The sequence below is a fragment of the Pseudopipra pipra genome, chromosome 27 (assembly GCF_036250125.1).
Source record: "Pseudopipra pipra isolate bDixPip1 chromosome 27, bDixPip1.hap1, whole genome shotgun sequence".
In the NCBI taxonomy this organism is placed as follows: Eukaryota; Metazoa; Chordata; class Aves; order Passeriformes; family Pipridae; genus Pseudopipra; species Pseudopipra pipra.
In genome coordinates this window covers 2,147,031-2,172,963 of record NC_087575.1, presented here as the reverse complement: position 1 = coordinate 2,172,963, position 25,933 = coordinate 2,147,031, and the positions used below count along the sequence as shown (strand labels likewise).

At 61.4% G+C, this 25,933-nt stretch overlaps 1 protein-coding gene across 2 annotated transcripts; it reads left to right on the top strand.

Annotated features, from left to right (window-relative positions):
- Nucleotides 1-13,309: 13,309 nt before the first annotated feature.
- On the top strand, nucleotides 13,310-25,423 carry LOC135403440 (KN motif and ankyrin repeat domain-containing protein 1-like). Of its 2 annotated transcripts, none has more exons than XM_064637497.1 (11): nucleotides 13,310-13,442; nucleotides 18,408-18,482; nucleotides 18,767-20,527; nucleotides 21,042-21,141; nucleotides 21,288-21,488; nucleotides 22,013-22,100; nucleotides 22,436-22,655; nucleotides 22,937-23,079; nucleotides 23,335-23,535; nucleotides 23,621-23,719; nucleotides 23,970-25,423. In XM_064637497.1, exons 2-11 carry the CDS (start codon nucleotides 18,446-18,448, stop codon nucleotides 24,021-24,023), a joined length of 2,904 nt encoding a protein of 967 aa, XP_064493567.1. In that variant the 5' UTR covers nucleotides 13,310-13,442; nucleotides 18,408-18,445; the 3' UTR covers nucleotides 24,024-25,423. The 2 variants fall into 2 exon arrangements, with proteins under 2 accessions (XP_064493567.1, XP_064493566.1); XM_064637496.1 differs by having other exon boundaries at nucleotides 23,967-25,423.
- The last annotated feature ends 510 nt before the right edge of the window (nucleotides 25,424-25,933 follow it).

The following is a 25,933-nucleotide window of genomic DNA, read 5'->3' as shown; positions in this document are numbered from 1 at the left end:
CACTCCGGGCACGGAGCATCTGCTGGAGCCATGACCTGGGCACTGGGAAGGGCTTTTACCATCCAAGACTAACATGGACTTTGGCAAAGGTTCTGACATCCCCTGAAACATCTCAGGTTCAGCTGTGCCCCTGGAGTCACCCTTCCCTAAACCACAGGGCTTAGTCCCTGCCCCGCTCCAGTGTAGGAGACCCTTTGGGAATGGGGGTTTAAGGCCTGATCACCCCCAGCACCAGGCACTCCCCAGGGCTGAGGAGCAAGTGCGATGTCTCCACAGCAAGACACTTCTGTAAATAGACTGACACCGTTTCCCTGCTTAATTACCAAGGACTTTTAAGCAATTTCCACTATATTTTAGTTCTACGTGTCGGTTTCCTTCCAACTTCCCCCTGGGAACATCCGTCATGGTTTAAAGAGCAGAGCTCACTGGAAGGCAAGGGACAGCTTCAACAGCCCAACTTCCAGGGCAATAAACCCAAGGAGAAGGACTGGCCTCCTGGATGGGATGGAGGGAAAGGCTGTGGGTGTATTTTTCTCACCTGAAGGCTGCTGGCAGCACGTGGGATGCCAGAATGCCATGGCAGATGGCAGAAATGTGGCAGGAGGGGCCTGGCAGGGCTCCCTCTTGGGCAGCACCCTGAGCCCCAAGGCTTGACCTTGGTAGGGGGTTAAAGGTGAGCATGGCCCCCAGGTGTGGGATGCTGGATCTCTGGGGCATTCCTTCACCCCCTGCCTGGGAAGAGGGCTCTGCATCACAGATGCATGTGGACCCCTTCCTGGATTCCTCCACAAGGTCCTGTCCCCAGCTGGGATATCTGGGGGAGAGAGGTGTGAATTTGGGGGTGGTCCACCTTGGCTGTGCCCTGGTGATGTGGAAGGTTGAGCACAATGCAGGGGTGCAGTGCCCCTCTGTCCCCTGGCGTGATGCTCCGTGTGCCATCGGCATCACCCCACCAGCTCCTCCACTGAGGACACAGAGCAGGATGGTCCCAGTCTGCCTCAGGGCATCCTGGGGCAATTAGGGCTCCTCTTACCAAGGGCTTTGGGGCATGGGGTGAGCAGGGGCATCCCTGAGCCTGCTGCCAGACACAGCATGGCCTCTCCACTGAGTCACAGTGAGAGGAGGGTGCCCAAACTCGCAGCAACCTCATCAGCAGCCCAGCCCCATTAGTAACCATCTCCATGAGGATGTTCCTAGATCACACTGCAGGCAGCCACAGGGGTTGGGGAAAATGAGGGCTGTCTTCTTGCCACAGCCCTTCTGCCTCTCTGGGATCACTAATCCCACTGCCCACTCCCAGGGTGGCAGCTGCTTTGCTCTCCCCTCCTCCTCACATTCCCAGTCAGTCTCAGCAGAGATCCCCCTTTAGCTCAGAGTGTGCTGCTGGTCCCTGAATAATCCTGCAAGACCCTGGCAGCTCGGTCCTTGCATTGTCCTGGGCCAGCAGATCCCACTGCCCCAGCTGCCCTCACCTCTCAGCACCCCATCACTCTCCATGGAGGAGGTGGCTGCTGCCCTCAACAACTCACAACCCCCCAAGAAGCAAAGCCTGGCTTGGGAAGGGAGAGGGAGATGCTGCATCTGCATCCCCATCCCCACTGACAGCCCTGCTGCAGGCTCTGCCGAGCTGCTCCTGCAGAAATTCCATGGAGTTCTGTAACAGCAGCAGCAACAAAATGATCTGTCAGACCTTTCACATCGGGGGGGGGGCAACAGGCTGGTGTGGAGCAGAGCCTGGCGAGTGGGGAGGGAGTGGGCACCAACCAGGGAGATTTTCTGTGCCAGTGGTCACAGTGAAACGTGCCAAACTTCACATTAACACAGCGATGGATGCCTGCAGGCACCTCAAACCAACAAAAACCCTCCTCTGCCCACTGGGAAACAAAGGCAGAGGCTGACTTGGATTTCCTCTGAAAAAATGCAACTCCAGACAAGCATGCATTTGAAAAGCACACAGTTCCCAAAGGCTTTTATCATAGAATGAAGGGATCACCCTTGGAAAAGACCTCTTAAGATCATTGAGTCCAACCATTAACCCAGCACTGCCAGGTCCACCACTAAACCATGTCCCCAAATACCACATTGAGTTTTAGGGCCCAAGACAGCACAGTTAAAGCCATGGCCATGCACCAGTGACCTGGAGAACAGCTCTCACTTGTGTCCCATCCAACATGTGTGTCACTGTGAGATGGGAGCAGCTGTGGTGGACTCAGATCTGACCCAGAGCCACACATAGAAGGGACAGTCAGCAGAGAGGAGAGTGGCAACTGCAGCATCCATTTGCAGGTGCAGGATCCCATGGCAATGCTGGGAATGGAAATCCCCTGGGAGCCCAAGCCTGAGCTCACCAGTGTATTAGCAGCCAAACAGGCCAGGCACATTAGGTTCTTCTGTCTATGAAGTGTTCCAGATGTTCATGTCTCTGCTTTGTGCTTGTGCTGTGCCAACTGACCCTCCCTGACACAGGGAATGCATGGGGAGGAGAAACGCAGGCAAGATCAGCTCTTTGTGGTTTGCATAAGCTTCTACTCCTGTGCCTGAGCCAGGAAAGCAGTGAATTTGCAGAGTTTTTTCACTGCTGCCCCGAGGAAATTCTGAGTTCAGTTAGGGGCACTAAAAACCCACAGCAAAGCTGCCCTCAGCTGGGGTGGCAGCAACGGGCTGTGCTCAAAGAGATTTCTGTGAACTCCCCAAAACCCTCCACAGAGCACCCCCACCTCCTGCCCCAGCTCTCAGGGCAGAGTCAGCATCCTTCACCCTCCTTCCTTCTGCTGTTTGCTGGTGAATCAGTCCCAGATCTTTAGGTGACACTTGCAGGGGTCCTGGACTGAGGGCTGGAGTTTCTGCAGCATCTCCCCACTGCCAGGGAGGATCTACATCAGCAGGATCGGTTTGAGGTCAGTTCCTTTGGTCTTGGGAGAGACCCTTCCCTCGGATCAGGAAGGGCTGAGGATCCCTCTTCCCACCTAGGATGGGACAAGTAGCTCACACCAGGGCACCAGGGATGCACCAGAGCTCTATAATGCACCCGGCTCTTGCTAATATGCTACTGGAAAGTCCAGGGTGGACAGTGCTAAAATGAAGTGTGATCTCCCATTGAACAGCCCCGACTGCCCAGGACCCACATCTGCCTATGCAGGACCCTGGATTTTGGGGGCTGGAGTTGGGGATGGTGCTCCCAACACAGTGCAGCTGTGTTTGACCCAGGGGAGAGCAGGACACTGCTGAGGGTTTGCAAGAACAAGGCACCAAAGCAACTTTGGACATACAGACCTGGCAAACCAGGCAACTACCAACACCCAGGACCAGCACTCCACACCCAGGAGCAACATTCCACACCCAGGACCAACACCAAATGCTTGTCCTCAGTACCAGGACCAAGACTTAGGATCAATACCCAGTAGCACTCCTAGTACCAGCCCTCAGTACCAGCTCCAACACCCAATGCTGACTTCCAGCATCAAAGTGCTGATGCCCAGCACCATCCCCAGCACAAAGACCCTGTACCAGCACCAGTGCACGAGTCACCAGTGTCCCACCTTTCAGCCCAACAGAAACAGTTTAGGGTTTGACCCATTCACACGCAGACTCTCCCAGCTCCTCACCCCCGACAAAGGAGAAAGAACGAATAAAATCCATAAAGAAGGGAGAGGGGCTGGGAGTGGGCAGGAGGCCCCCCAGTCAACTGGGGCTGGGAGTGGGCAGGAGCCCCCCCAGTCGCCTGGGACTGGGCTGGGCTGAGGCATTTCCTGCACATGGCACAAAGAGCCACAAGAACTGCTCCCCCTGAGCACGTCCTCCCACGCCTGCGCCGCTGCCTGGACGGGGTCTCCGGAGGAGAGGAGCTCACGCAACAGCCCTTCTTCCAGGCACTCGTGCTGCTGCCTTCAGAGCTTTATGAATATTGTAGCAAGGCCGTTCCTTTCATCTCTGCTTCTTTCCAGGGAGGCCCAAACCTTCTGCACATTCATTTTCCACCTCGCTATTCCCCTCAATTATTTAAACTCGCCTTCCCAAAAGCGGGGCCCTTCCATTACCGCTCCGTCCTCCGCGGCGCGTGTGGAATTTGGGGACTTGCAAATTCGCTCCGTTCGTGCAGAGCAGCAGGTTTCACAGGCTCCCCTCCCCGCTCCCTTCCAGCCTGGCCCCAGGCCACATTCACAGAGGCCCTGGCCACGAAAGCCTCAGAGTCGAGGCAGAGCACAGCAGCTTTTTCTTGGGGTCCTCGATGTTGCGGAGTTTCCCAACACAACTTTGACCATTTCCATGGCTCTTCTTGCTGGTCCTCCCCCCCGAGCTGTGGGGGGGGCCAGATGTCCCTGCACCACAGCTATACCAACGTGGCTCACACCAGAAAAGTCCCTCGCTGTTCTGTGTTCAGCCTCAGCAAAGCTGAAAATACCTTCCAGGGCTCCCTGGGGGGTAGATCCCTCCCCTATCCCTCTAATGAGACATCCCCAATTAATTGCCTCGTAACTAGAAGGTAGGAATGCCAAACCCAGCTCCCCAAATACTTGAAGTTAAAACCTGGAGGCTCGAATGTTGCTGGAGAAATGCAGTTTTCAATAAAACAGATTCATATTGACACCTCCTTTGTCTGTTTCTGAAAGGTGGCAGCTGCATTTGGACACCACCACGTGTGTGCCTTCCTGCTGGCACAGCTCCCAGCACAGCCCCACGCCGCTGGGCTCCGGCCACAGCTGAAGAGGGGGGGTCTGGAGGAGCTCTGGAGGTGCTGGCGGGACACAGGAGCTGGGGAGGGGGTGACTCAGCCGCCTTTGACGCATCTCGATCTCCTCCCGTCACGCCTGAACCTGCCCAGTGCCCGAGAGCAGGGGCCTTGTGGCTGCACCAGCCCTGCCCACAGGCTGTGCCCTGGTCAGCTGTGAGCAGAGAGACCCCCAGTCCCTGCTCCTCCTCCCCATCCTCCTGCTGTTTGTGTGCCATCCTCTGGCTGTTGCAAACCCTGCTAGTGGTCTCTTGGTTTGCCTGGTCCTCCCTGAGGCCACCGTGGGAGGACTGGGGTCTTCTTGCCCCACGTGGGGGGTCAAGGGTGGTGGGGATGTGCAGTGTGTCCCCTACAGACTGGCCACCTCCACCAGCACTGTGTTATTGCTGTTATTAGTACTCATTTGTGCATTTACTGGCACACAGATGCAGGCTGGAAATGGGTTGGGGGCTCCGAGGGGACACTGATGTGGAGGGGCTGCCAGAGCCCTCAGCCTCCAACAGCACCAGCAGCATCACCAGAGCAGGAAGACCCTGCTCTGAGCAGCTCCTGGCTTCATAACCCCCAAAACCACTCCAATAGGGGCACATGCAGCTCCTCTAGGGCTGTGTCAGCAACATCCCCCAGTCCCAGGTGGACACTGGGAAGTGCCACTGTGGCACTGCTGACCAGTGACCCTGTGGCACCAGCCCTGCTGGGGTTCCATCCCTTCCCTGCCACCCCGACTTGTCTGTGGCCTGTCCCCAGCAGTGGAACCCCTCGCCCACCGTGGCCAGGCCATTAATTCACTCCCTGAATTAATCATCAGCCTCACTCCGCGCCCGACTCCTCACTTAAAGAGATTTTTGCACATTAAAAATTAACAGCACTAAATGATTGATGTCCAAGTCCCCCTGCACCCCGAGGAAGAGCTCGGGCTGCTCCAGCTTCACTTTCCACGAGGGCTCCAGCGTGTCCTTGTCCCCAGCCATCCCCTCCACTGCACTGGGCATCATCTGGGGGAGAAAACCAGCATGGCAGTGACCCCCCAAAAAAGCCACCATTAGCTCTCTAGAGCTGCTGTTGGTCTGGTGGAGGTGTTTTAGGTGGTGGAGCATCCTCAGAGCCCTGGAATGTGCCCATAGTGGCCATCACCAGCAGGGAGGGGATGCTCTGCCCCTGTGTGGGTCTTGGGGGATCTCAGGGGCTCTTTGCCAGCCTGAGCAGGGCAGAGCAGGGCTGGAGGCATGAGTGGGAGCTGCTGTGGAGGCCTTCTGCTCTCTCCCCCCATGACTCCATCTCTCTGTGCCACTCCAAGCCGTGGCAGGTATTTGGAGCAGCTGCTGAAGTGCTGCACAGGTCAGGGGGGCACAAAAGTCTTCTTTGCACTGACCTGGGCCACGTGGGCTCTTGTCCATCCTTTCACTGTCCCACCAGCCATGACAAGCTCCTGCTCTCACCTCCAGCACAGCCTGGCTGCCTCCTGCCCTGACTCAGCACCCACCCCATGCACCCACCTCGATCACTCACCGTCTCACCCATCCCGGGAACCCTCCCACCTCCTGCACCCACCTTCTCATCCATCCCCTGCCGCCACCTCGGGCACCTGTCCCCAACACCCCCCAGCTCCAGCACCCACCCCCAGAACCCACCCCCAGCACCCCTTGTGTACCCGACCATTAAACCCACCCCCAGCACCTCCCACCTAACCCACCCATTAACCCCCCCCATGCCCCCCAGCCTCTCCCCACCCCCCCCACCCCCCCGTGCCCCTCCCCCGCCCTCCCTCCCCCGCCGTTAACGGGGCGGCAGCGCCCCCTGCCGGCCCGAGCGCACCGGGGCCGCCCCGGGGCCGGGGGGGGTCGCGGGGGTCGGGGCTGGGGACGCGGCCTCGGGGGTGCACCTTGGGAGCCGAGAGCGCGGGGTCACCGACCCCCCGACCCCCCGACACCCCCTCACTGCACCATCGCCCCTTCTCCTGCCGCTCCCTCACCGCGACACCGCTTCTTCCGCGGGCAGCTGCGGCTTTCCCCCAAAGTCCCCCCGGCCCCAGCTCCAGAGGGCACACTGGGCAGGGCCCCGACGTGCTGTCCCCCTCACCAGCGAGCCTGGCATCTCTTCCTGCGGTCGCTCAGCCCCAGCTGTGCCGTGGTGCCCTGCTCTCCCCCCCCCCCCCCAGCCACCACTGCCTCCAGTCCCTTCTGCCCGGTGAGACCTGGGGTCTTTTGCCCGCCCTGTGGCATCACCGTCCTATTCAGAGCCCGATGGGCTGCACCAACCACCACCCAAGTGCTCGGCCAGGTTTTGGCTCCTCATCTCCTGGAAGCCTCATCAGTCGGGGGGGGGTCACTTCTCAGCTTCACGCTTCCCTCACATCCTGCTTAGTCTCGACACCGAGCCCGTGTTGGATCCCCCAAACACACATTTAATCACTGACAAATTCCCTTATTTCAGGCGTCTGTCCTCTTCCTGGGAGAGACGAGTCTGGAGCAGTGCCAGGGGACCGGAGCAGCACTCTCGCCGCCCACAGTGCCCCCGGTGTCCAGGAGCGCTGCCGGTGCTCCCTGCCCCGTGTCCCATGGCTGGGGGGCTGTCCCTCTTTTCCTGCCCCTCGAGGGAGAAGGCATGCAGGTCTCGCACGCCTGGCTGCTCCCCGTGTCCCCGCGGGGCTGTCCCTGGCCCCGCCGTGCAGATGGGCTCAGACCAGCAACTTCAGAGGCACCACCTACACCGTGCAGCATCTGCAGGAAAAATTCCCGTAGACCGGCCACCTTCCAGCTTCTCTCGGCTCGCCGGCAAAGAACGAACCGGCTGGGTGCTGTCACCGGGGCCGCGTGGCAGCCGGGGCTCCCAGACGGAGTCTGGCAGAAGGGAGCTCTCCGAGGCGGCGGCGATGGAGCAACACTTGGGGAACGCGTTCCTGTCGTGCAGATGGGGCGGGAAGTTCCCGGTGGAGATCCGAGAGCTGAAAGCAGCGGCAGAGGTGCTGCCCAGAGGAGGATTTAGGCTCCGAACCAGCCCGCGGAGGGAAGGGAGTGGGAAAGCCCATCTCCTTGGCCCCGCTCCACCGCTGCCGGCTCAATGGCCCGATTGTCTGCCGGGACCAGATGCGCCGCTCCGGGCGGCGGCACAGAGGGGCTTTTCTGCTCCTCTCAATGACAGATCTGTGCCGTTCCCGTCGGGAAGGTCCCGCTTCGCCGACCTGGCCCTTGCCAGATGCCCGGCAGCCGGGAACCTGCCGGCCACGGGACGCCGGGAGGAGAAGGACGCTCTGTGTGCCGGACACACGTGGCCTTTCCCGATGCCGCTGGAAATGTCATAAGGGAGTCAGATGCCGTCAGCCCGAGGGCTCTGCGGCGGGGAGAATGGAGCTGGGGCGGGGGGAGTGGAGAAATGTGGAAACAGCTGGAAATAACTTCCCAGGGAAAGACTGGAGTTGGCTTACTGGCTGTGCAGGGCAGGACATTCCCTCTTTGTCCTAAGGACTCTTTGCTGGGTGCTAGAGGCAGAGAGCACAGAAGCAGAAGGGATTTTGGGGCTAGGGTGTGCTCCCCGTGCACAGTCAGCCCCATCCTGCTCTGCAGGGTGAAGGGAAAAGCTGGAAAATCAGTGGGTGAAGCTGAGCCCAAATCACCCAGCAGGTGATGGGGACACCATTGTCCCCATGCAGGCCAGTGTCTCTACCTCTTGCTGAGGTCTGGGGATCTCAGAGATTTGCCAGGGCTGCTGCCCTTGTGCAGGGGCATTTCCCACAGGGACGGGGCAGCACCTGGGAGCTCACCCTCCTGCGGGACCGAGGTCACAGGAACTCACAGGGGCAGATGTCCCTCTTCCCAGGATCCACCCCATCTGGGGATAATCAATGCGGGCACCTGTTTTCAAAACCCATTTCACAGCCCACTGGTTACAGGTGGACATGAGGGTACAACCCCGAGCCCTGAAAGGAAAATGGCCATTTTGAAGGAGCGCAGTGTTTCAGACAAGGTCACAAATTTTCAACGCACCTCAGGCTGCAAACCCTCTGTAAGCAGCATGATCCCGGCACCTGGAATGTCCCAGACCTGGGAGTATCCCACTGAAGGGTCCCACCGACTGCTGGGGTGTGTTTGTGGCCACGTAAGGACAGGATGTGCCGGCCGTTGGGACAGGTCCCCCGGTGCTGCCGGCTGGGCTGGCCCGTGGCCAAAGCAAATCCTGGCTGTGAGAAGCCCGCACGGCATTTTCCTCAGCACTGATAAGGCAGCCACAAAAAAAACCTGTCCTGGCCTTCCCTGGGTGGTGCCGTGCCAGGCACACCAGGGATTGCCCGAGATAAAAGCCTGCGCCCGCTGCACAGGCACAAAGTGTCACCTGCAGGCGGCCAGATCAGAGGGGATACGGGCAGGGATGGGGGACGAGGGCATCCTGCACCTGGATGAGGGCTGGTCTTGCAGGGCCATGCTGGGGATAAGAGGGTGCACAGGGTCACACACATCAGAGGGATGTAGGGAGAGGTGGCATGGATCAGGATGTCCCCAGGGAGAGGGTGACATTGAGGGCATTCTGTCTTTGGTGCAGCTGCCAAGGCATGGCCCTAAACTGGGTTCAAGGGGGTCTTCAGGAAGTGATGCATAGCAGGAGATGGCAAGGTGAGGGGTCTGTGGGGTGGCTGTCCCGCTGTCAGGGTATGGCTTCCCCCAGTGGCTTCAGCCTCGAAGACAGCCCCTTCTCTGCCAGCTTGGCTGGGTCTGAGCACCATGCGGGCACCCACAGCCCCTCGGGGACCCTTCCCCAGCTCCTGCCAGTCCATGCACAGCTGGAGAGCTGGGGGAGCTGCTCTGGCTCTGCTCTCTGCTCTCTTGTTTTGCTGCAGCGTCCTGGGGAGGAAGGATCCGAGCAGAGAGGCGACAAGAGGAAACGAGCTTCCCGTTCACTCCCAAACCTGCAGGCAGAAAACAAGGACATCCTGCTGGGGCAGCTGGGCAGGGACACTGAGCCTGTGGGAGGGCAGCGTGCTGGACTGGGATATTGCTGGCATTGACACCCTTTCCTACAGGGACTGGGCCAGGCAGAGCCCCACAGCCTTTGTCTCTGGTCCCCACAGCCGGGCCAGTCATTTGTGGGGACATGGAGGGGGTGGTGGAGCCAGGAGCGAAGCTCGGGCAGATTTGGTGGAGCTGGAGCAAGGGGAGATGAACTCAGGCAGCCAGGAAATGACTGGAACACATCCCACTGTCTGTTTTCCAGGTGCACCCTGAGCACGCACAGCTTCTCCCTGCCATGGGCCACCACTGGCCAGCCTGGGCACCCTGGGCTTTGGAGCCCACTGCCCCAGAGAGGACCAAGATGCTCAGGGCTGTAGGTTCCTGCTGCTCATGGAGGGGACCAGGATGCCCAAGGGTTGGGATCCCACTGCCCAGGGAACAAATGGAATCATCCAGAGCTGCAGCACATGGGATGGCTCATGCTGCAGCACACTGAGCTGCAGCCCTTCCCCATCGGCATCTTCAGCGGCATTTCTCAGGGTGTGTCCATCCAAGGGCCATCTGAATGACACAGGGTGACAGCAAACATCCACTTGCAGCCTGTCAAAAGCCTGGCCAAGTTTTGTGTGTGTTCTCATGTGCCGACACCACCCATTTCCTGTGCTGCCTGCGGAGGGACAGGGACACAGTGTGATCTGTCAGCCTGCAGCCACCTCCAGCTCCTGGGGCTCTGTGCCCAGCAGGCTGCAGAGAAGCACCCGGCCATGCTGGTGTGTGTCACAACACACCCACACACATGTCACCTTTCCAACTGCCCTGATGGGGAAGCTGAGGCACGATCGCATGCACAGTCCCAGTAGGACTGAGAGAGAGCAAATGATTGGGATTCACAAGGAAAATAATTTTTTGAGTCCTTCTTCTGGACCATAAAATCTTTTTAACGTTTCTGATTCTATGAAAACTCATCAGCTCCCAGAGCTTTCTGTTCAGATGGATGCTCTCGGGAGGGTCAGGGCTGGTTTCCCTGGCCAACATGGGAAAACAGCGTGCCAGGCCCTGCCATGATGCCATGAAAGTCTGCAGAGCCCCAGGCAGCTGAAGGACAACATTCCAGCACCATAAAACCATCGTTTTATGGTAAAACGGCCCCTACAGAAGCCTAATAAGCCCTCCCGCCACTCCATGTAGGGTGATGAGAGATTCTGAATACGAAAGCTCGGTCCCAGACTGTGGCAGTGCCTGGTCCTTACCTGTAGCCTTCCAGGACTGAGCATCTGCACACCTTCCACCACCCAGGCACCAGCCTGAATACTCACAACCTCACAGATGCACCAGAGCTCAGCACAGGCACAGCCAGGACACCGGCACAACCAGGATGCCGGCACAGCCAGGACACCGGCACAGCCAGGATGCTGGCACAGCCAGGACACTGGCACAGCCAGGATGCCAGCACAGCTGGGACACTGGCACAGCCAGGACACTGGCACAGCCGGGACACTGGCACAGCCAGGATGCTGGCACAGCCGGGACACCGGCAGCTGCTGCCATTTGCCTCCAAGCCTGGGTTTGGTTACAACCACCAGGCACTGCTGGCCTGGCCAGGCTGGTGCCACAGCTCGGACCGGTCCTGGCTCAGCGTCCCTGGCCCGGGGTGAAGCCACCACACCGGCCGCCGGCCGAGGGTTGGGAATTGCCTTGCTCTGTGCGGCCTCCGGGGTGCAGTTGGGATTGGCACGGGGTGTGAACACCAACCAGCCTGTGTGAGTTCTCTGGCCGTGGCTTCATATTTGAGTCCCGCAGAGTTTCTTCAGCAAACAGAGAATAATTCTGAATTCTTCAGAAAAAAGGGATGTCCCTTGGGTTTGATTCTTCTCGAGGAGTCTGATCCCCACAGGGAACAACACTTGTTCGAAGGCTTTTGGTGAGTTTCAGCCTGGAAATATCTCCCAGCTGCCACAGTTTTGTGCTCCAGCACTGCGTTCAAGCAGCCCCAGGGCTGTATTTCCTTGGGGGCATTGGGTGGTTTGAAGCCTCTCCACTGTTCCACAGCTCAGCACCAGCGCCAGGGTGGCAGAATTTGTGTGGGCAAGGTCTGGCACCCGCAGAGCTGTGGTGACATCACTTTCCCGAGCTCGTGTTTCCTCAACTCCTCCTTTATGTTTTTAGTTCCCCTCGCAAGGAGGAAACTGGAATTGCTCCCTGGCAGTGGGTGACATTTTTGTCAGATGTCCAAGAGCAGGAGTGAGGAACCTGGATGTGGGCCCTTCATGGAGCTCTGAGCCAGGATGCAGGGCACGAGCTCTGCAGGGCAGCTGGAAGGTGGGCTCTGGTGGGACTTGGATCATCATGCCAGACTTCACCTTTCTTGACCTGGATGGAGAAGGCAAGCTACACAGTGCAGAGGACCCAACCAATTCCTTTGCCAAGCAGTCAGTGAATCGACAAGAGCAGAGCTACTCCAGACCTGCCGTGGAGACAGAATGAGGGCGTGAAATCACCAAGTTCATTACCACAGGATGCTGGGGAGGCCAAGTATGTAAATGGGTTGGAGAGGGACGAGGTCTGTCGGTGGAGGTAGATCCATTAGGGCTATTAAGGTACTTCCATCCGGATGCAAAATCTTTCTCAGGAAGTCCCCGAACTGCCAGCCGGCAGCTGGGAGGGGCATCGGGAAGCACATCTTGTTTCTCCTTCTCTTCCCGTGAGTAGCGTTACAGAAGAGACAGACGTGGAAAAATACCTGGGGGGGCTCAGGGCTGAAAAGGAAAGAAAAAGAAGCAAAAGTCCTCCTCTGAGGGTTTCAGCGTTTAAGGGAGTTGGAGCAGTTAGTGAGGGCAAACTCTGAGGTGGGGAACGGCCGGGGTCCCTGCGGGATGGGGGAGAGCCCAGAGCTCGCGGCTGAACGACCAGCACGGGAAGCAGGCGGGGAAGAAAGCTGGCAAGAAAAGGAGACAAACAGCCGCTGCTGGGACAGGGAGGGCTGCCAGGAACCCAGCGGGGCCAGGCCGGGGAGCCCAGCCAGGGCCAGCGGCACAGGGCTCCCGGCCATGAGTGGGACGAGGGCAGGAGGTGCGGGGGATGGCTGTGCTGGGGGGAGCACAGGGGGGCTGGGAGCTGGACCCCAGCCACCCGCTGGTCCCCGGCCAGCTGCGGGGTTGAGGTCAGGGCAGAGGGTACCCCAGCGCTGGGGTGACGTGAAAGGATTCCCCTTTCCGCAGGGTGACCGTCCCCGAGGCGGGCAGGTCAGGGAGAATCCTGTCCCCACGGGACTGGAGTAGGTGCACTCCATCCCCAGGGTAACCAGCGCGGGGGATCCTCTGGCCCTGGGGACACAGGGGAAGGGGACATCCCCCTTCCTGGGCTCCCTGGGACAAGAGACACCCCTTCCTCAGGGTAACCAGAACAGGGGACCCGGGGGTGACAAGGGTAGGGGACACTCCCCTCACAGGGACACCCCTTCCCCGAGGTGACCGGAACGGGGGACATCCCACCCCGGGGGGCCACGGGGACAGCGACACCTCCACCCCGGAGGAGAAGGGGGCTAGCGGGGATGCCGCGGGGCGAGCGGCCGGAGGCGGTCTCCGTCCCGTCGGGCCTGGGGCCGGTCCCCGCCCGCCCCCGCCCCGCCCCGCCCCGGCCGCTCCCGCTCCCGCTCCCGCCCGCCCTCGGCCCGGGGCTGCGGCGGCAGCGCTGCCCGGCGCGGCGGAGCAGCCCGAGAGCCCCGGGCCCAGGACGGCGGCCCGGCTGCAGCCCAGGAGCCCGGTGGCACGGTGAGGGGCGGCGGGGACCGGGCGGGACGGGACGGGCGGCGGCGGCGGGTCCGGCGGGGCGCGGGCTCGTCCCCGTGGCGGTCCCCGCAGGGCCCCGCACCCGCCGCCGCCCGGGGCCCGCCGAGGGGCCGCTCCGGAGCCCCCGCGGCCGCGCCGGGACCGCGCCGGGATGGGGCGGTCCCGGCATCCGCCGCCCCGAGGGCTCCGCCCGGGCGGCCCCGGCGGCGGGAGCGGGAGGGGAGCGGGGCTCCTGCCCGCACCTCGGGTGGGCCGCGCCGGGCTGGGACGCTCCCCGGCTGGCGGCGGCGGCGGGGGCTCCCCGGGGGTCCCCTGGGCTTGGAGAGGGCGGGCGCCCCGACGTGAGGGTGCCCGGAGGGTGCACTGGGCACCCCGGGGGTTCTGGGGACCCGTAAGGTTGGGGATGCTGGTGGACTTCCGCGGGGCTGGGGGTTCTGGGGGCTCCCTGGGATCCTATTCGGGCTGCGGATGCTGGGGGGCACCCCAGGGTCCTGGGGCTCCGCGGGGCTGGGGGTGCTCTGGACTCCCTGGAATGCTGGGAACACACAGGGTTGGGGGTGTTGCTGGCTCCCTCGGTGCTGAGGACCTGCAGGGCTGGGGATTCTGACGGCTCCCTGGGGTCCTGGGATCTACACAGGGGTACCCTGTGGGCACCCTGGGTGCTGGGACCCACAGGGCTGGGGCTGTGACAGCCCAGGCTGCTGCAGGCCCCTCTGGAGTGCTGGAGAGCACAGGGGTGCTGCGGGGTTTGGGGTACCCCCTGTGTGCACATGGAGAACCCACCCTGGGGTTGTGCACGATGCCGTGTGTGTACCCCAGCTGTGCACCTGGACACCTGGGGTGTAAATTTAAACACTTCATCCCTGAACCCCTCCTGGCAGCAGGGCAAGCCCAGGCCGTCACTGCTGACCCTGTGTGTCGTCAGCAGCCTCAAGGGAATTAGGAGGTGTTGGTGGAAGGTGCTATTGGGCAGCTGCCACGAGGGTGCAGGGCAAGGGGTTGATGGTCTCTGGTGGAGCTGAAGGGACCCTATAATGCTGTGGGTGTGAAGGGGCACATAGAGCTGATCCCCACGTGGGTAAGTCTTTGTATGGATTCTACATCTGTGGTGTGTGAGCTCAGGGAGGTCTCTGAGGGCTGGAGTGGGTACAGAGCCTGGGCAGCCCCTGCAGCCTCTCAGCCAACCGGGCTGGTGATGACGACACTCCAGAAATAACAGTCCAGCCCTGAAATTACACTGTTGAGAAGATCGAAGTGTTTCCCTTTCCCTCCCTGGGTCAGCACTGGTGCACCCACCCACCTGGGATCCGGCTCCTCTGAAAGCAGCCCCAGCCTGGACAGCACAGCCAAGGTGGCCTGGGCAAGTGGGCACAGGCTGTCACAGAGCAAAGGCCCTCCCGTACAGCCCCACGGCAGGGGATGGGGATGGGACAGGGACGGGAAAGTGGGATGAGCCCCAGATACCTCCTGCTGCATCCAGCCACAGTGCCGGTGGGTGACACTGCAGGTGAGGGGCACGTGTGACAGCTGGCTCCGTGTGAGGAGCCCCAATCCCAGCAGGTTGCTGGCACTGGAGGAAGCCGTGTACTTGCTCACTGGTTTCCCTTTAACTCTGGGCCAGCCGCAGCCCCGAGGTTCGGGGCTTATCGCCTGCGCACAGCTCCGAGGGAAGCGTGCCTGGCTGAGATAAATCAAGTCGTGCTGGCCAGGGCTGCTCTGGACTCTGTTCTTCTCACATTCCTCATGACCTCAGCCTTCTGGCTCAGGAGGAGAGCCGGGGAGAGCCCTCCCTGTGTCCAGCCCCAGCCCCACTGTTGGAGCAGCCCAGGCTGCACCGCAGCATGTGGCTGAGCTGGGCTGGGGGCTGCCATAGCTGTGCCCCTGGAGAGAGAAAGGGCCTGAAGAAGCCTGGAGCTTTAAGAACAGCTCTCCCAGGCCTGTCTCCTTCCAGCACAGGGGCCTGGGGAGTCCAAGGGGAGATCACCCCTTAGACCATGAGGCCAAAGGTCCCAGGGGGCTGGCTGGGGCTGGGGCATGGGGACTGGACAGTACCTGAGCTGTGCCAAGGTGCCCAGCCTGCCCCATCCCTGATGTGGTTTTTTATTGTAATTGAGCAAAGCAGCTCCAGTTTTGGCCCCAGGTTTCCCGAGTTGGCATTGGTACAACAGCACAAGGGGATAATACAGGTGTGAGCCCAGGGCACAGCACAGCCCTGCCTCCGCAGGGTGGTTGGTTCCCTGTGCATCCTCCTCCTCTTCCTCTCGCTGCCAAGCCCCCACACCAGTGCTCTGCTTGTAGCATCCCACTTTTCTGTGGAAACACTGGGGCTAGAAACAACACTTTCATGGCTTCTGAAGGAAGCTGGGATCATGCAGGTTCCCCTGTCTCTGGCCCCGGGGGGTCCGTGTGCCCAGCCCCTTCAGCACCCAGCCCCAGTGCCCAGGGGAGCGGCCAAAGCTCAGCCTTTGGCACCAAAGTGGCTGGTACAATTGTCCCTGCCATGACTTCAGCCCGGGCAGAAAGTGGCTGCTCTGAGCAGTGCCATGGTGGTGGCAGCCAGGCCCAGACGGTGCTGATGGTGGCTGAGCTGCAGCTGGGGGGACTCGACCTGCTGGCACACTGGGGCCATCTGCCCCCACTGCTCATCCTCCTGGCTCCTGTCCAGCCCCACACCTCCCACCCAGCCCAGGGACAGTTAGCAGGGTTCAGGGGGTGTTTGCACGTCATGGGGTCCCTGGAGCGATTTGGACGTGGTTGGGAGCTGGCAGGTCCCATCCCCTTTTTTCAGAGCTGGGTGAAGGCAGAAGCTTCTGTCCTGAGTCCAGCCCATCCTGTCATACCAAAAGGAATGGGGGTCGGGAGCAGTGGGAGGGTTTCCTCCACATTTGGGATGGGCTGTGCAGCCACGAGGCTGCTGGTGTCAGCTGAAGGGCCACGGGAGGTGGCAGGGGGAGAAACAGCCTGTCCTTGGCTCAGTGGAGGGGACAGCAGGGCAGTGCTGGTGCAAAGGGCACCTTTGCTGCTGGAGTGGCTCAGGAGGCCTCCAGGCCTCGGCAGAGGAGGCTTTTCCTGTCCCCAGGCAGGACAATACCCGGCCGGGCGGCGGAAGGGAGCTGCCGGCCACTTCCCCCGACGAAACGCACCCGCTGGCTCCGGCTCCTGTTGCTCTCTCTTCCTCCCGTTTGATTTACAGCGTGCGTGGAGCCTGGCGGGAAGCTTGTGCTGGCCCCAGCACTGTTTAATTACCTGCAGCAAGGGCTGTGCGGGGGAGGAAGCCGAACGCTGCCCAGGGTGGGAGGGATTAGACGAGGTGGGGGATGTGTGGACCCTCTCAGGCACGAAGCCAGCAGCATGGATGCCACGTGGTGGATGCCAGCATGGAGCCAGGATGCTCCCAAGGGAGGTGGAATGGGTGCTGACTCAAAGCTGGGATGATCCCAAGGAAGGTGAAAGTTGGGATGTGCTTCGGCTGTGGATGGGTTGGCAGAGGGGTGGGAGAGCCCCAGAATCCATCCTAGAGACTGGTGGGGAGCATTTCATCCCTGCCCAGTTGGACTCAGCCCCAACTCTGTGCCCTGGGCTGAGGGTGGGAAGGTGCCACAGTGCCCACCCAGCCCACGCCTGGCCCGGCACTGCCACAGCTGCTCCACTGGCTCTGTGCAGTCGGGGCGAGCTGTGGGGTGGCAGCCACAGTGCCAGGGCTGGGGAGTGGCAGCTGCATCAGCATGAGCAGCAGGTGCAAGGTATGGGCTGTCACATCGTCCCCAAGCTGGGATATGTGGCAGGGCCAGCCACAGCATCTCTGTGGCTGGGTTGTCATGGGTAAAGAATCTGGAGATGGATGCGGGTGTTTCTGTGCAGCCAAGGCCAGATCCTGTGCCTTTCCCTTGGCAGTACTGAGCCTCAGGTTCCCTGAGGGCTGTGCCCAAGCTGCCATTCCTTTGCAGCATTCCTCCTCCCCTGCTTTCTTCCGAAAATAGCCTGTTGCCAAATGCTTTGCCCACCAACAGCTGCTCAGCCCCATGGCCACCTGTGCCCTGTGGGCAGGGCCACCATGTCCCCAGCGCCCAGGGACCCTGATGCTGCTGCACAGCAGTGGTGGATGCTCCCAGGGTGCTGTTTGCCCCATCCAGCTCCCACCAGGGTCACTTCCCACCTGGGCCCCAGCACCCAGATGGTGCTAAATGTTGCAGCAGATGCCAGCTGAATGCTCACAGCTGGCGGCACCCCCAGCCATGAGCTCACCTCTGGACTGCAGCCGCATCCCACTGGCTCTCCTCCAGCATGCCCGTGCCTGGGCACGGGAAAACCAGGGTCCTGGGAAAACCAGGCTCCTATTTCAGTCCCTCCTGCCTTATCCTAGGCTCCTATTTCAGTCCCTCCTGCCTTATCCCACATTATCGACAGGGAGAAGCAGCCAGGTCCCTCCTGAGAGTCACCCCTGAGAAAGGCATGGGCAGCGTGGGGCACCCCGGGCAGTGAGGATGGACATTGCACCCAGTGCCCATGGGTGCTGGCAGCTGCCCACAGTCACGTAGCTTTGCCAAAGCATCGATTCCCTTTATCCAAAGCAAACTTCCCTCCGAGAATTGTACCTGTACCCGCTTCAGCCTCTTTTTTTTCCTGGCCTGCTCCCACCGTGCAGCCGAGCTCCTGCTCGTGACTGCACCCTTGGAGCTGGCAGCGTGGCCGTCCCAGCCGGGCTGCAGAGCATTCCTTAAATGTACAAACAATCCCGGCCCCGCAGGCAGCACCGCGCCTGCCCGGCTGCGGCTCCAGCATCAGCCCCGCGGCCCCGGGGCCGGGGGAGGCGAGGGGGGCCTGGCGGATGGCGGGGGGCGGCCACGGAGCACTCCCCGGGCAGGGGGCAGGGGGGTGCAGCCTCCTTGGACTCACCGGCCTCCAGGTCACAGGATTTGGCTGGATGTGGCCTCGTTGTTGTTGCAGGTTGATGGTCCCCTGGTCAGCAGCATCCTGGGGAGAAGATGGCTCAGCCGGCACCCCTGAACCAGAACCTCCCAGGTAAAGGAAGCGGGGTCGTCACCGGGTAGGGACAGCAGGAGGAGCACGAGGGGGGTGGCAGGGCTGAGCTGTCCCATCCCATCCCAAGGGAGTTCCTCACCCCAGCACCAACCCCAGCACGGAGCAGGATTCCTGTGACACCCTATGCACTGGGGGTGCTGGGGGCAGACACATTGCACATCATGGAGGGGAAGGGCCTGCAGGCAGCAGATTCCAGTATAACCCAGTTGGACAGTTCCTGTCTCCACCAGATCCCTGCCTAACCATCCCTGCTCCTCTTGCAGATCTTGGGGGCCCATTCTTGTACCGGGACCAGGACGATGGGGAGAAGAGCTCATATTCCGTGGAAACCCCCTATGGCTTCCTGCTGGACCTCGACTTCCTGAAATACGTCGATGACATCGAAAGTGGCCAAACGCTCAAGAAAGTGCCGCTGCCTCGCAGGGCGAAGGGGTCCCGTCTGCCGCCCAGTGCCCTGCGCAGCCCCAGCAGCCACGCCAGCGCCTGGACCTCCACCGAGTCCCTCACCTCCACCACCAGCGAGGAGGGCAGGACCGCGCTGCTGCTGTCCCCGCACGGCCGGGCACCCCTGGAGCCCCCGAGCAAGCCAACCTCCCACCCCGTCTCGCCACCACCCGTGCGGCTGCTCCCACCTCCCACCCGCAAGTGCCTCGTGCGAAACCCACGGGTGGAGAAGACCTTGCTGGAGACGAGCAGGAGGCTGGAGCAGGAGCAGGGCCACTTGCAGGATGCGGGCGGTCCCCCCCGCGGTGGCCCACCGGGCGCCCTGAGCCAGCCACCCCGCTGGGTGCCGGTGGGCGCCGAGGGGCAGGGGGGCTGGGGCCGGGTGAGCCCCGGCAGCTCCGGGCGCAGCACCCCGGCGGCAGGGCTGGGCACGGCCCCGCTGCAGCACGTGCGGGAGCAGATGGCCGCGGCCCTGCGGCAGCTCCGGGACCTGGAGGAGCAGGTGAAAACCATCCCCCTCCTGGAGACGCAGATCTGTGAGCTGAAGAGGGAGAAGGCAAAGCTGCTGGAGAAGCTGTCGGCAGAGCCTGGCGAGGCGTTGGACCACCCCCCTGGCTCTGAGGCAGGGGCAGGGTGTGAGGAACCGCCCCGACCAGGGCTGGAGAGTGAAGTGGAGCCAGCGAAGGGGCGAGCGAGCAAGATTGCGGAGCTGAGGAAGCTGACGGAGAAGCTGGCGGTGCCGGAGCGGGGAGTCAGGGCTTGGCCAGGCAGGAGCCCCAGGGTGGCCGAGAGGCCGTGCCGCTCCGTGGCGGTGGGCGAGGACCGGGCCATGACAGATGCCGTGTTCTACTACCGGTCGCAGCAGGAGGGCGGTGACGCAGTGGACGGCGGGGCCCGGGAGCGCAGGGACGCGGCTGTCTGGGTGCTGGAGTCGTCGCTGGGGCTGGCCAGCGAGGCGGAGCGGGAGCTGGAGCTGCTGCAGCAGACGGTGGGGCACCAGAAGGAGGTGATTGCCCTGATGGAGGGGCACCTGCAGGAGGCCACGCGGGAGCTGGAGGAGCTGCGGCTGGAGGTGTGCGCCCGCCGGCCCCGCGGGCTGGTGGACAAGGAGGTGACGGCCAAGCCGCAGGTGGCCGAGGCGCTGGTGGAGGCCGCGGTAGCGACACAGAGCCGGGCAGCCGGTGACCCCCCAGATACGGCGGAGGCGGGCGTGGAGTGCTGCCCCCCGACCACCTGTGTCGGGGTGAGCTGCCGCCCCGACGGGCGGGACGTGGCGGTCGGGCCTGACTCGGCTGCCAGCTGCGATGACAAGGGCAGCCAGACCGACGTGGGCAGCATCGTCCTGGCGGGAGGACAGAAGGAGCCTGGTGCAGGCAAGGAGGCAGAGCCTGGGGGGGGCAAGGAGATGGAGCCTGGTCCAGGCAATGGCCCAAGCAGCCTCTCAGTGCAGGGCACGGGAGCAACGGAGGGGATGTGCCCAGGCAGCCTGGCCCCCAGGCCAGCTGTGCTGGACACGACACACAGCAGCCAGGACCTGTCCCCAGCGCGGGACAGTGGAGCCACCCCAAGCCCTGCGACCGGTGAGTCAATGCCTTGGATGACACCAGGGTCTGGGTTGGGATGTTCCTGTGGGAAGGGAGAGGATGGCCCTGTTGGGGACAGTGCCTGCAGGGCCAACACTACCCGCAGCTGCCCATGTCCCTTCTGTACCCGCCCTGGGGTCTGGTGGGTTTGGGGTGCTTGGCCAGCCTCAAGGAGAGACTATTTACAAGAGCATGTGACAGGACAAGGGAGAACGATTTCAAACTGACAGAGAGTACGTTTAGATTAGATAATACTAGTGAAAATTTCTTCCCTGTGAGGGTGATGAGGCCCTGGCACGGATTGCCCAGAGAAGCTGTGGATGCCCCATGCCTGGAAGTGTTCAAGCCCAAGATGGAGGGGCTTGGAGCAAGGTGGTCTGCTGGAAGGTGTCCCTGCCCATGGCAGGGGAGTTGGAGCGAGATGATCTTTAAAGTCCCTTCCAAGCCAAACCATCTTGTGATTCTAAGATTCTTGCTCACTGGCCCCTGACATCCACCTCTTTGCCCGCAGGAGCCCTGAAGTCCATCATGAAGAAGCGGGATGGTCCCCCCCGGAGTGAGGCAGAGGGCAGCAAGAAGAGCCTGCAGTTTGTGGGCGTGCTGAACGGGGAGTACGTGCTGAGGGGGCTCCTGCAACCCCCATGAGCCAGTCCTGGCCCCAGCATCCCTATCCTGGGCTGGAGGCACTGACAGTGGCAGGGCCTGGAGGGGACCAGCCAGGAGCTGTGTTGCCACCCAGGATTCTCCCTCTGTGCAGGTATGAGAGCACATCCAGTGAGGAGGAAGAGGAAGAAGGTGACAGCTCCTCTGAGAAGGGTTTGGCTGACAGCTCTGACAGCTCGGAGCAGGGAGACACCGAAACTTCGGAGGAGGAGGCCGGGGAAGACACGTGTGAGCCAGGACAGGAGTGCCAGGGGACTGACGTGGCCCTGCCAGAGCTGCCTGAGGTGAAGGAGAAGTAAGTGCTGATGGGAAAGGCTCCCTGGCCCTGCACAGCTGGGAGCCATGGGCTGGCACTGGCCCTGCTGGCTTGGGGCATCTGCCATGGCTTCAGTGCAGCCAATGGGAAAAACACATTCAGCTCCTGCAGAAACCATTCATCGGGGAACAATGCTTCCAGCTTCTTGGGTCTGCTAAGGAAAGGACAAGAGGCCCCAGATGCCTCTTTGCTGCAGAAGATAGTTTGGAGTGGGACAAAAAAAGCCAACAGTCCTCAATGGCATTTTTCAACAAAAGGAAAAAATTTGGCCTAAGAATGGGTAAATCGTGCCCGAGCACATCCGTATAAGGCTCCGTTCTGCGGAGGTTTGCAGAGGCTGAAGCTGCCCGGCTGCAGCCACCAGGCTGGAGGTTGTGCCTTGGGGAGCTTGTGGAGGCTCACAGGCACTGGGGAGTTCCACAGGGGGACTCAGGGTGCCCCACCCCAAGGGTTTGGTGGGGTGATGCAGAGCTCTACACGAGATGCCCCCCTGCTCTCCCCAGGTTCGAGCTGAGCCCCAGGATGCGGGAGGCCTGTCTCATCGTCAAGACCCACCTGGGCCACCCCGGTGCCACCAAGAGCAAAGAGGTGGTGAGTGAGGTGCTGGGGTAGCTCGCCCAGCCCCTGCCGGCATCCCCCCAGGGCTGGCCCTCCCCAGAGAGGGGCCAGCAAAGCCTGGCTCAGCACCTTCCCCCCAAATACAACCCTTCTTCCAGGCTTTGTCCCAGATACCCCAAAACCTTTGTGGACTCAGCTCAGGCCATCCCAACATGGGTTTGGGGGTTCAGGGTCTGGCCTTCACCCAGCCCCCTCTGGAGCAGGGATTCTGCTCCCCACCAGGCCACCGGTGGGGGGTGGGTGCAGGGTGGCCCATGCAGAGGCTTTGGGGGAGCCCCGGCCCCAGCTCAGCCCCTCTCTGCCCACAGCTGGCCAGCAGCAGCCTGGTCCTGCAGGAGTGGTTCCGTCTGTCCAGCCAGAAGTCGTCCGTCCCCGACACTGTTGCCAACCACCTCCTGGCGTTTGCTGAGGTCTCACCGGCTCTCCTGGCCCACGTGGTGAACCTGGCAGATGGGAACGGCAACACGGCCCTGCACTACAGCGTCTCCCACTCCAACTTCCACATCGTGCGGCTGCTGCTGGACACGGGTCAGTGCCCCCCACCCCCAGGCCACATCCCACGTGGCCTGCCAGGCACAGGAGGAAGGTGCTGGAGCAGAGGGGCAGGGAGAACTGCCCAGGCTTGTGCCCATGCATGGGTAGGGGGGTGAGAGCCTGGATTTCAAGGGGGGACCCATCAGCAGTTCTGTGCCCACGGGGCTGTGGGATGGCTTACAGCACCCAGGCAGGGCAGGAGCCAGGCACATGGCTTGGTCCATGTCTCCCACCAGCCCTCCAGCATCCTGAGCCCCCTCTGCCCACCCCTGCAGGGATCTGTAACGTGGACCACCAGAACAAGGCCGGGTACACTGCCCTCATGCTGGCGGCGCTGGCGGCTGTCGAGCAGGAGGACGACATGAACGTGGTCCGGAGGCTTTTCAGCATGGGCAACGTCAACGCCAAGGCCAGCCAGGTTGGCACGGGCTGGGGGCCACCACATCCCACCCCTCTGCCCACACCCCAAAGCAGCTGCCAGAGCCACGCTCAGCTCTTCCAAGGGCAGGACCGTGGCTCTAAAACCTGGAGGGGTCAGCACATGGGGAGGGCATCACCTTAGGAGCTCCTCCTGGCTGGCACAGGGCTCTCAGCAGTGGCCCTGCAGGGCAGGGGGCACAAGCGGGCGGCACAGCAGGGGCAGGGGTGGCCTGGCAGTGTCCCTTCCCCGCAGGCTGGCCAGACTGCGCTGATGCTGGCTGTGAGCCACGGCCGGCAGGAGATGGTGGAGGCCCTGCTGGCCTGTGGGGCCGACGTGAACCTGCAGGACGAGGAGGGCTCCACGGCGCTGATGTGCGCCTGCGAGCACGGCCGCGCCGAGACCGTGAAGCTGCTGCTGGCTCAGCCCGCCTGCAACGTCTCCATCGTGGACAGTGTAAGGCTCTGCCGCCGGGCCTGGGCAGCCCCACGCCGTGTCCTGTCCCCACACCCCTTCCCACGTGCTCTCCCTTCCTTTTTAGGATGGTAACAACGCCGTGGCCATCGCGCTGGAGGCCGGTCACAGCGACATCGCCGCGCTCCTCTACGCCCACCTCAATGGCACGAAGGCTCAGCTGCCCGTGAGTACCACACCACTGCCCCTGTCCCACACCACTGCCCCAGCCCCTGCCACGTCCCACACTCAGGTGGGCAGGTCGCCCCAGGGGTGGGGACAGGGCCATGGCACAGGTGAGGGTCTCCAGGAAGGGGCTGCAGGAGCAAGAGCAGAGCATTCCAGGTGCCACATGCTCAGAATAGCCCTGCTGGCCCTGATCAGGAGTCACTGGAGGGGTCTCTGGTGACATTTTGTGACTGCTCTCTCTGCAGCAGGCGGCATCACCGACAGCCACGAAGAGCCCTGGGAGTCCAAAGAAACCAAATTAGAGTGACCTTGGGATCCAGCCAGCAGCCACCATCAGCACTGGGCTGTGATTCATGTCCCCTCGCCTGCCACCCCTCTGTGCCAAATTGCCCTCTGCAGCTTTAGTCCTGTCACTAGTGCTGTCCCTGAGCCTCCCTTGCCCATCTCCACCCACATGTGGCCACCTCGCTGCACCAAGTGACAGGAGCCAAGCATCAAGTGACCTCGGGATGGGACATGCAAGGAGCAGAAGTCACCCCATCCCCTCTGCTCCTTGCCATGACTGGAGCTGCACTGCCTCCGAGCCCTCTTCGAGGAGGGAACAGCAAAGAACAAACTCAGCAGAACCAGCCCCTGGTTTGTGCTCTCTGGCAGCCCCAAGAAGGCAGCAGTGCTGGTGACACAGAGCCAGGAGGGCGAGTGACACTCCTGGCCCTGAGCAGGGTCACAGTGCTGTGCAGGACGTTGGGAGAGGGGACACCAGCTGGTCAATGCTGCCTTGGACGTGGGCTGGGAGCACTTCCAGTCTGACATACTTGCTGCCCTTCTTTTCTGCCATTTCCTTTCCTGGCTGAAATCTGGTTTTTTTTTCTTTTTTCTAGCACATGCACACAAAGCAAAAAAATTATATTGCTTGGCCAAAGGATGGAGTTCCACATGAAATCACTCGGGATTTGATTTGTTCAATGGGAGGAAAACCTCTGAGCAGTTGGGGCTGCAGCCAAGTGACAGGAGGGGCTTAGGGCCAAGGACGTGTTTGGGGACTGAGCCTGCCCAGCTAATACCCCACATGGGGTCCTTCTCCCAAAGGAAAGAAAGCAATTGCCTCCTAAACATTTCCCCATTTAACCAGTCCCACAGACTATGCAAACAGCCAGAGCCCACAGCCCAGTCCCTCTCTGCCCACTCTCCATCCCAAAGGGGAGGACAGTGTCAGGAAAAACAGATGGGCCAGAAGAGCTCAGAGCACACAGGTAGGGCCTGTAGAGGGGGAACACGTATGTCAGAGAACATGTGTGTCTTTGCAAGTGTATGAGTACTATGTGGGGTGGGAACAGGGTAAGGATAAGGACCAGGAGGAAAAAGGGTTCTGCATGGGAAAGCAGCTCTGCTCTGAGCCCTTCACAAAAGTAAACCTGTCACAGCTCCATTCCTGCTCCTTGGCCCAGCCTCCCCCTAACTTCTGCCCCTGCCAGGCTTGCTCTGAGCTGGGAAACATCCCCCCAAAAAACTATAAACCTCCCCCCCAAAACTCACTCTGGGCACCACCCTGCTGCCCTCTTCGTGGGCCCGTCTCAGCTTTGCACTGGAGTTATACACAGCGCTCACTGCCACTCTAATACACTACTCTGTTTACTGCTATTTTAATACTGGTGTTTATTTTTAAGATATAAATAAAATTTAAAGTTATTTTGAAATATTACAGTGACCACCAGCAGTCTCCTGCCTCCTTGTCATGATAAAGCCCCCAAGAGGTGCAGCAGAGGCACAGCCCCCACATTCCAAGTCATTCCCTTCAAGTTTATGCACTGACTACATCCCTCAGTCTGGTTTTCCTCCCACAGAACCGTCCCAGGGCAGGTGCAGTGATGTCTTTGCCCCTTTCACTCTGCAGGAAAAACAGGACAAGGGACCAGCCACAGCCCTTCACCAGCCCTGGTTCTCTGTGGTGCTGCATCATTAAGGGCAATCACCACACTGAGTGTGGGGATGCAAATCACCTCCCTCCTCACATGGACAGGGACCAGGCTGACCCCACAGGGATACAGCCCTGAGCCACCCCCACTACAAGGTTTCCCTCTGTCTGGCTGCAACTCCCAGCTGGTGGCTCCTGTCCCAGTCACCCAGCAGTCAGGGCTGGCAGGGGCCAGAGCAAACACTCTTGGGTCACTGCTGAGGCTGTGAGGGAACAAACAGCAGCCAGAGATGTAAA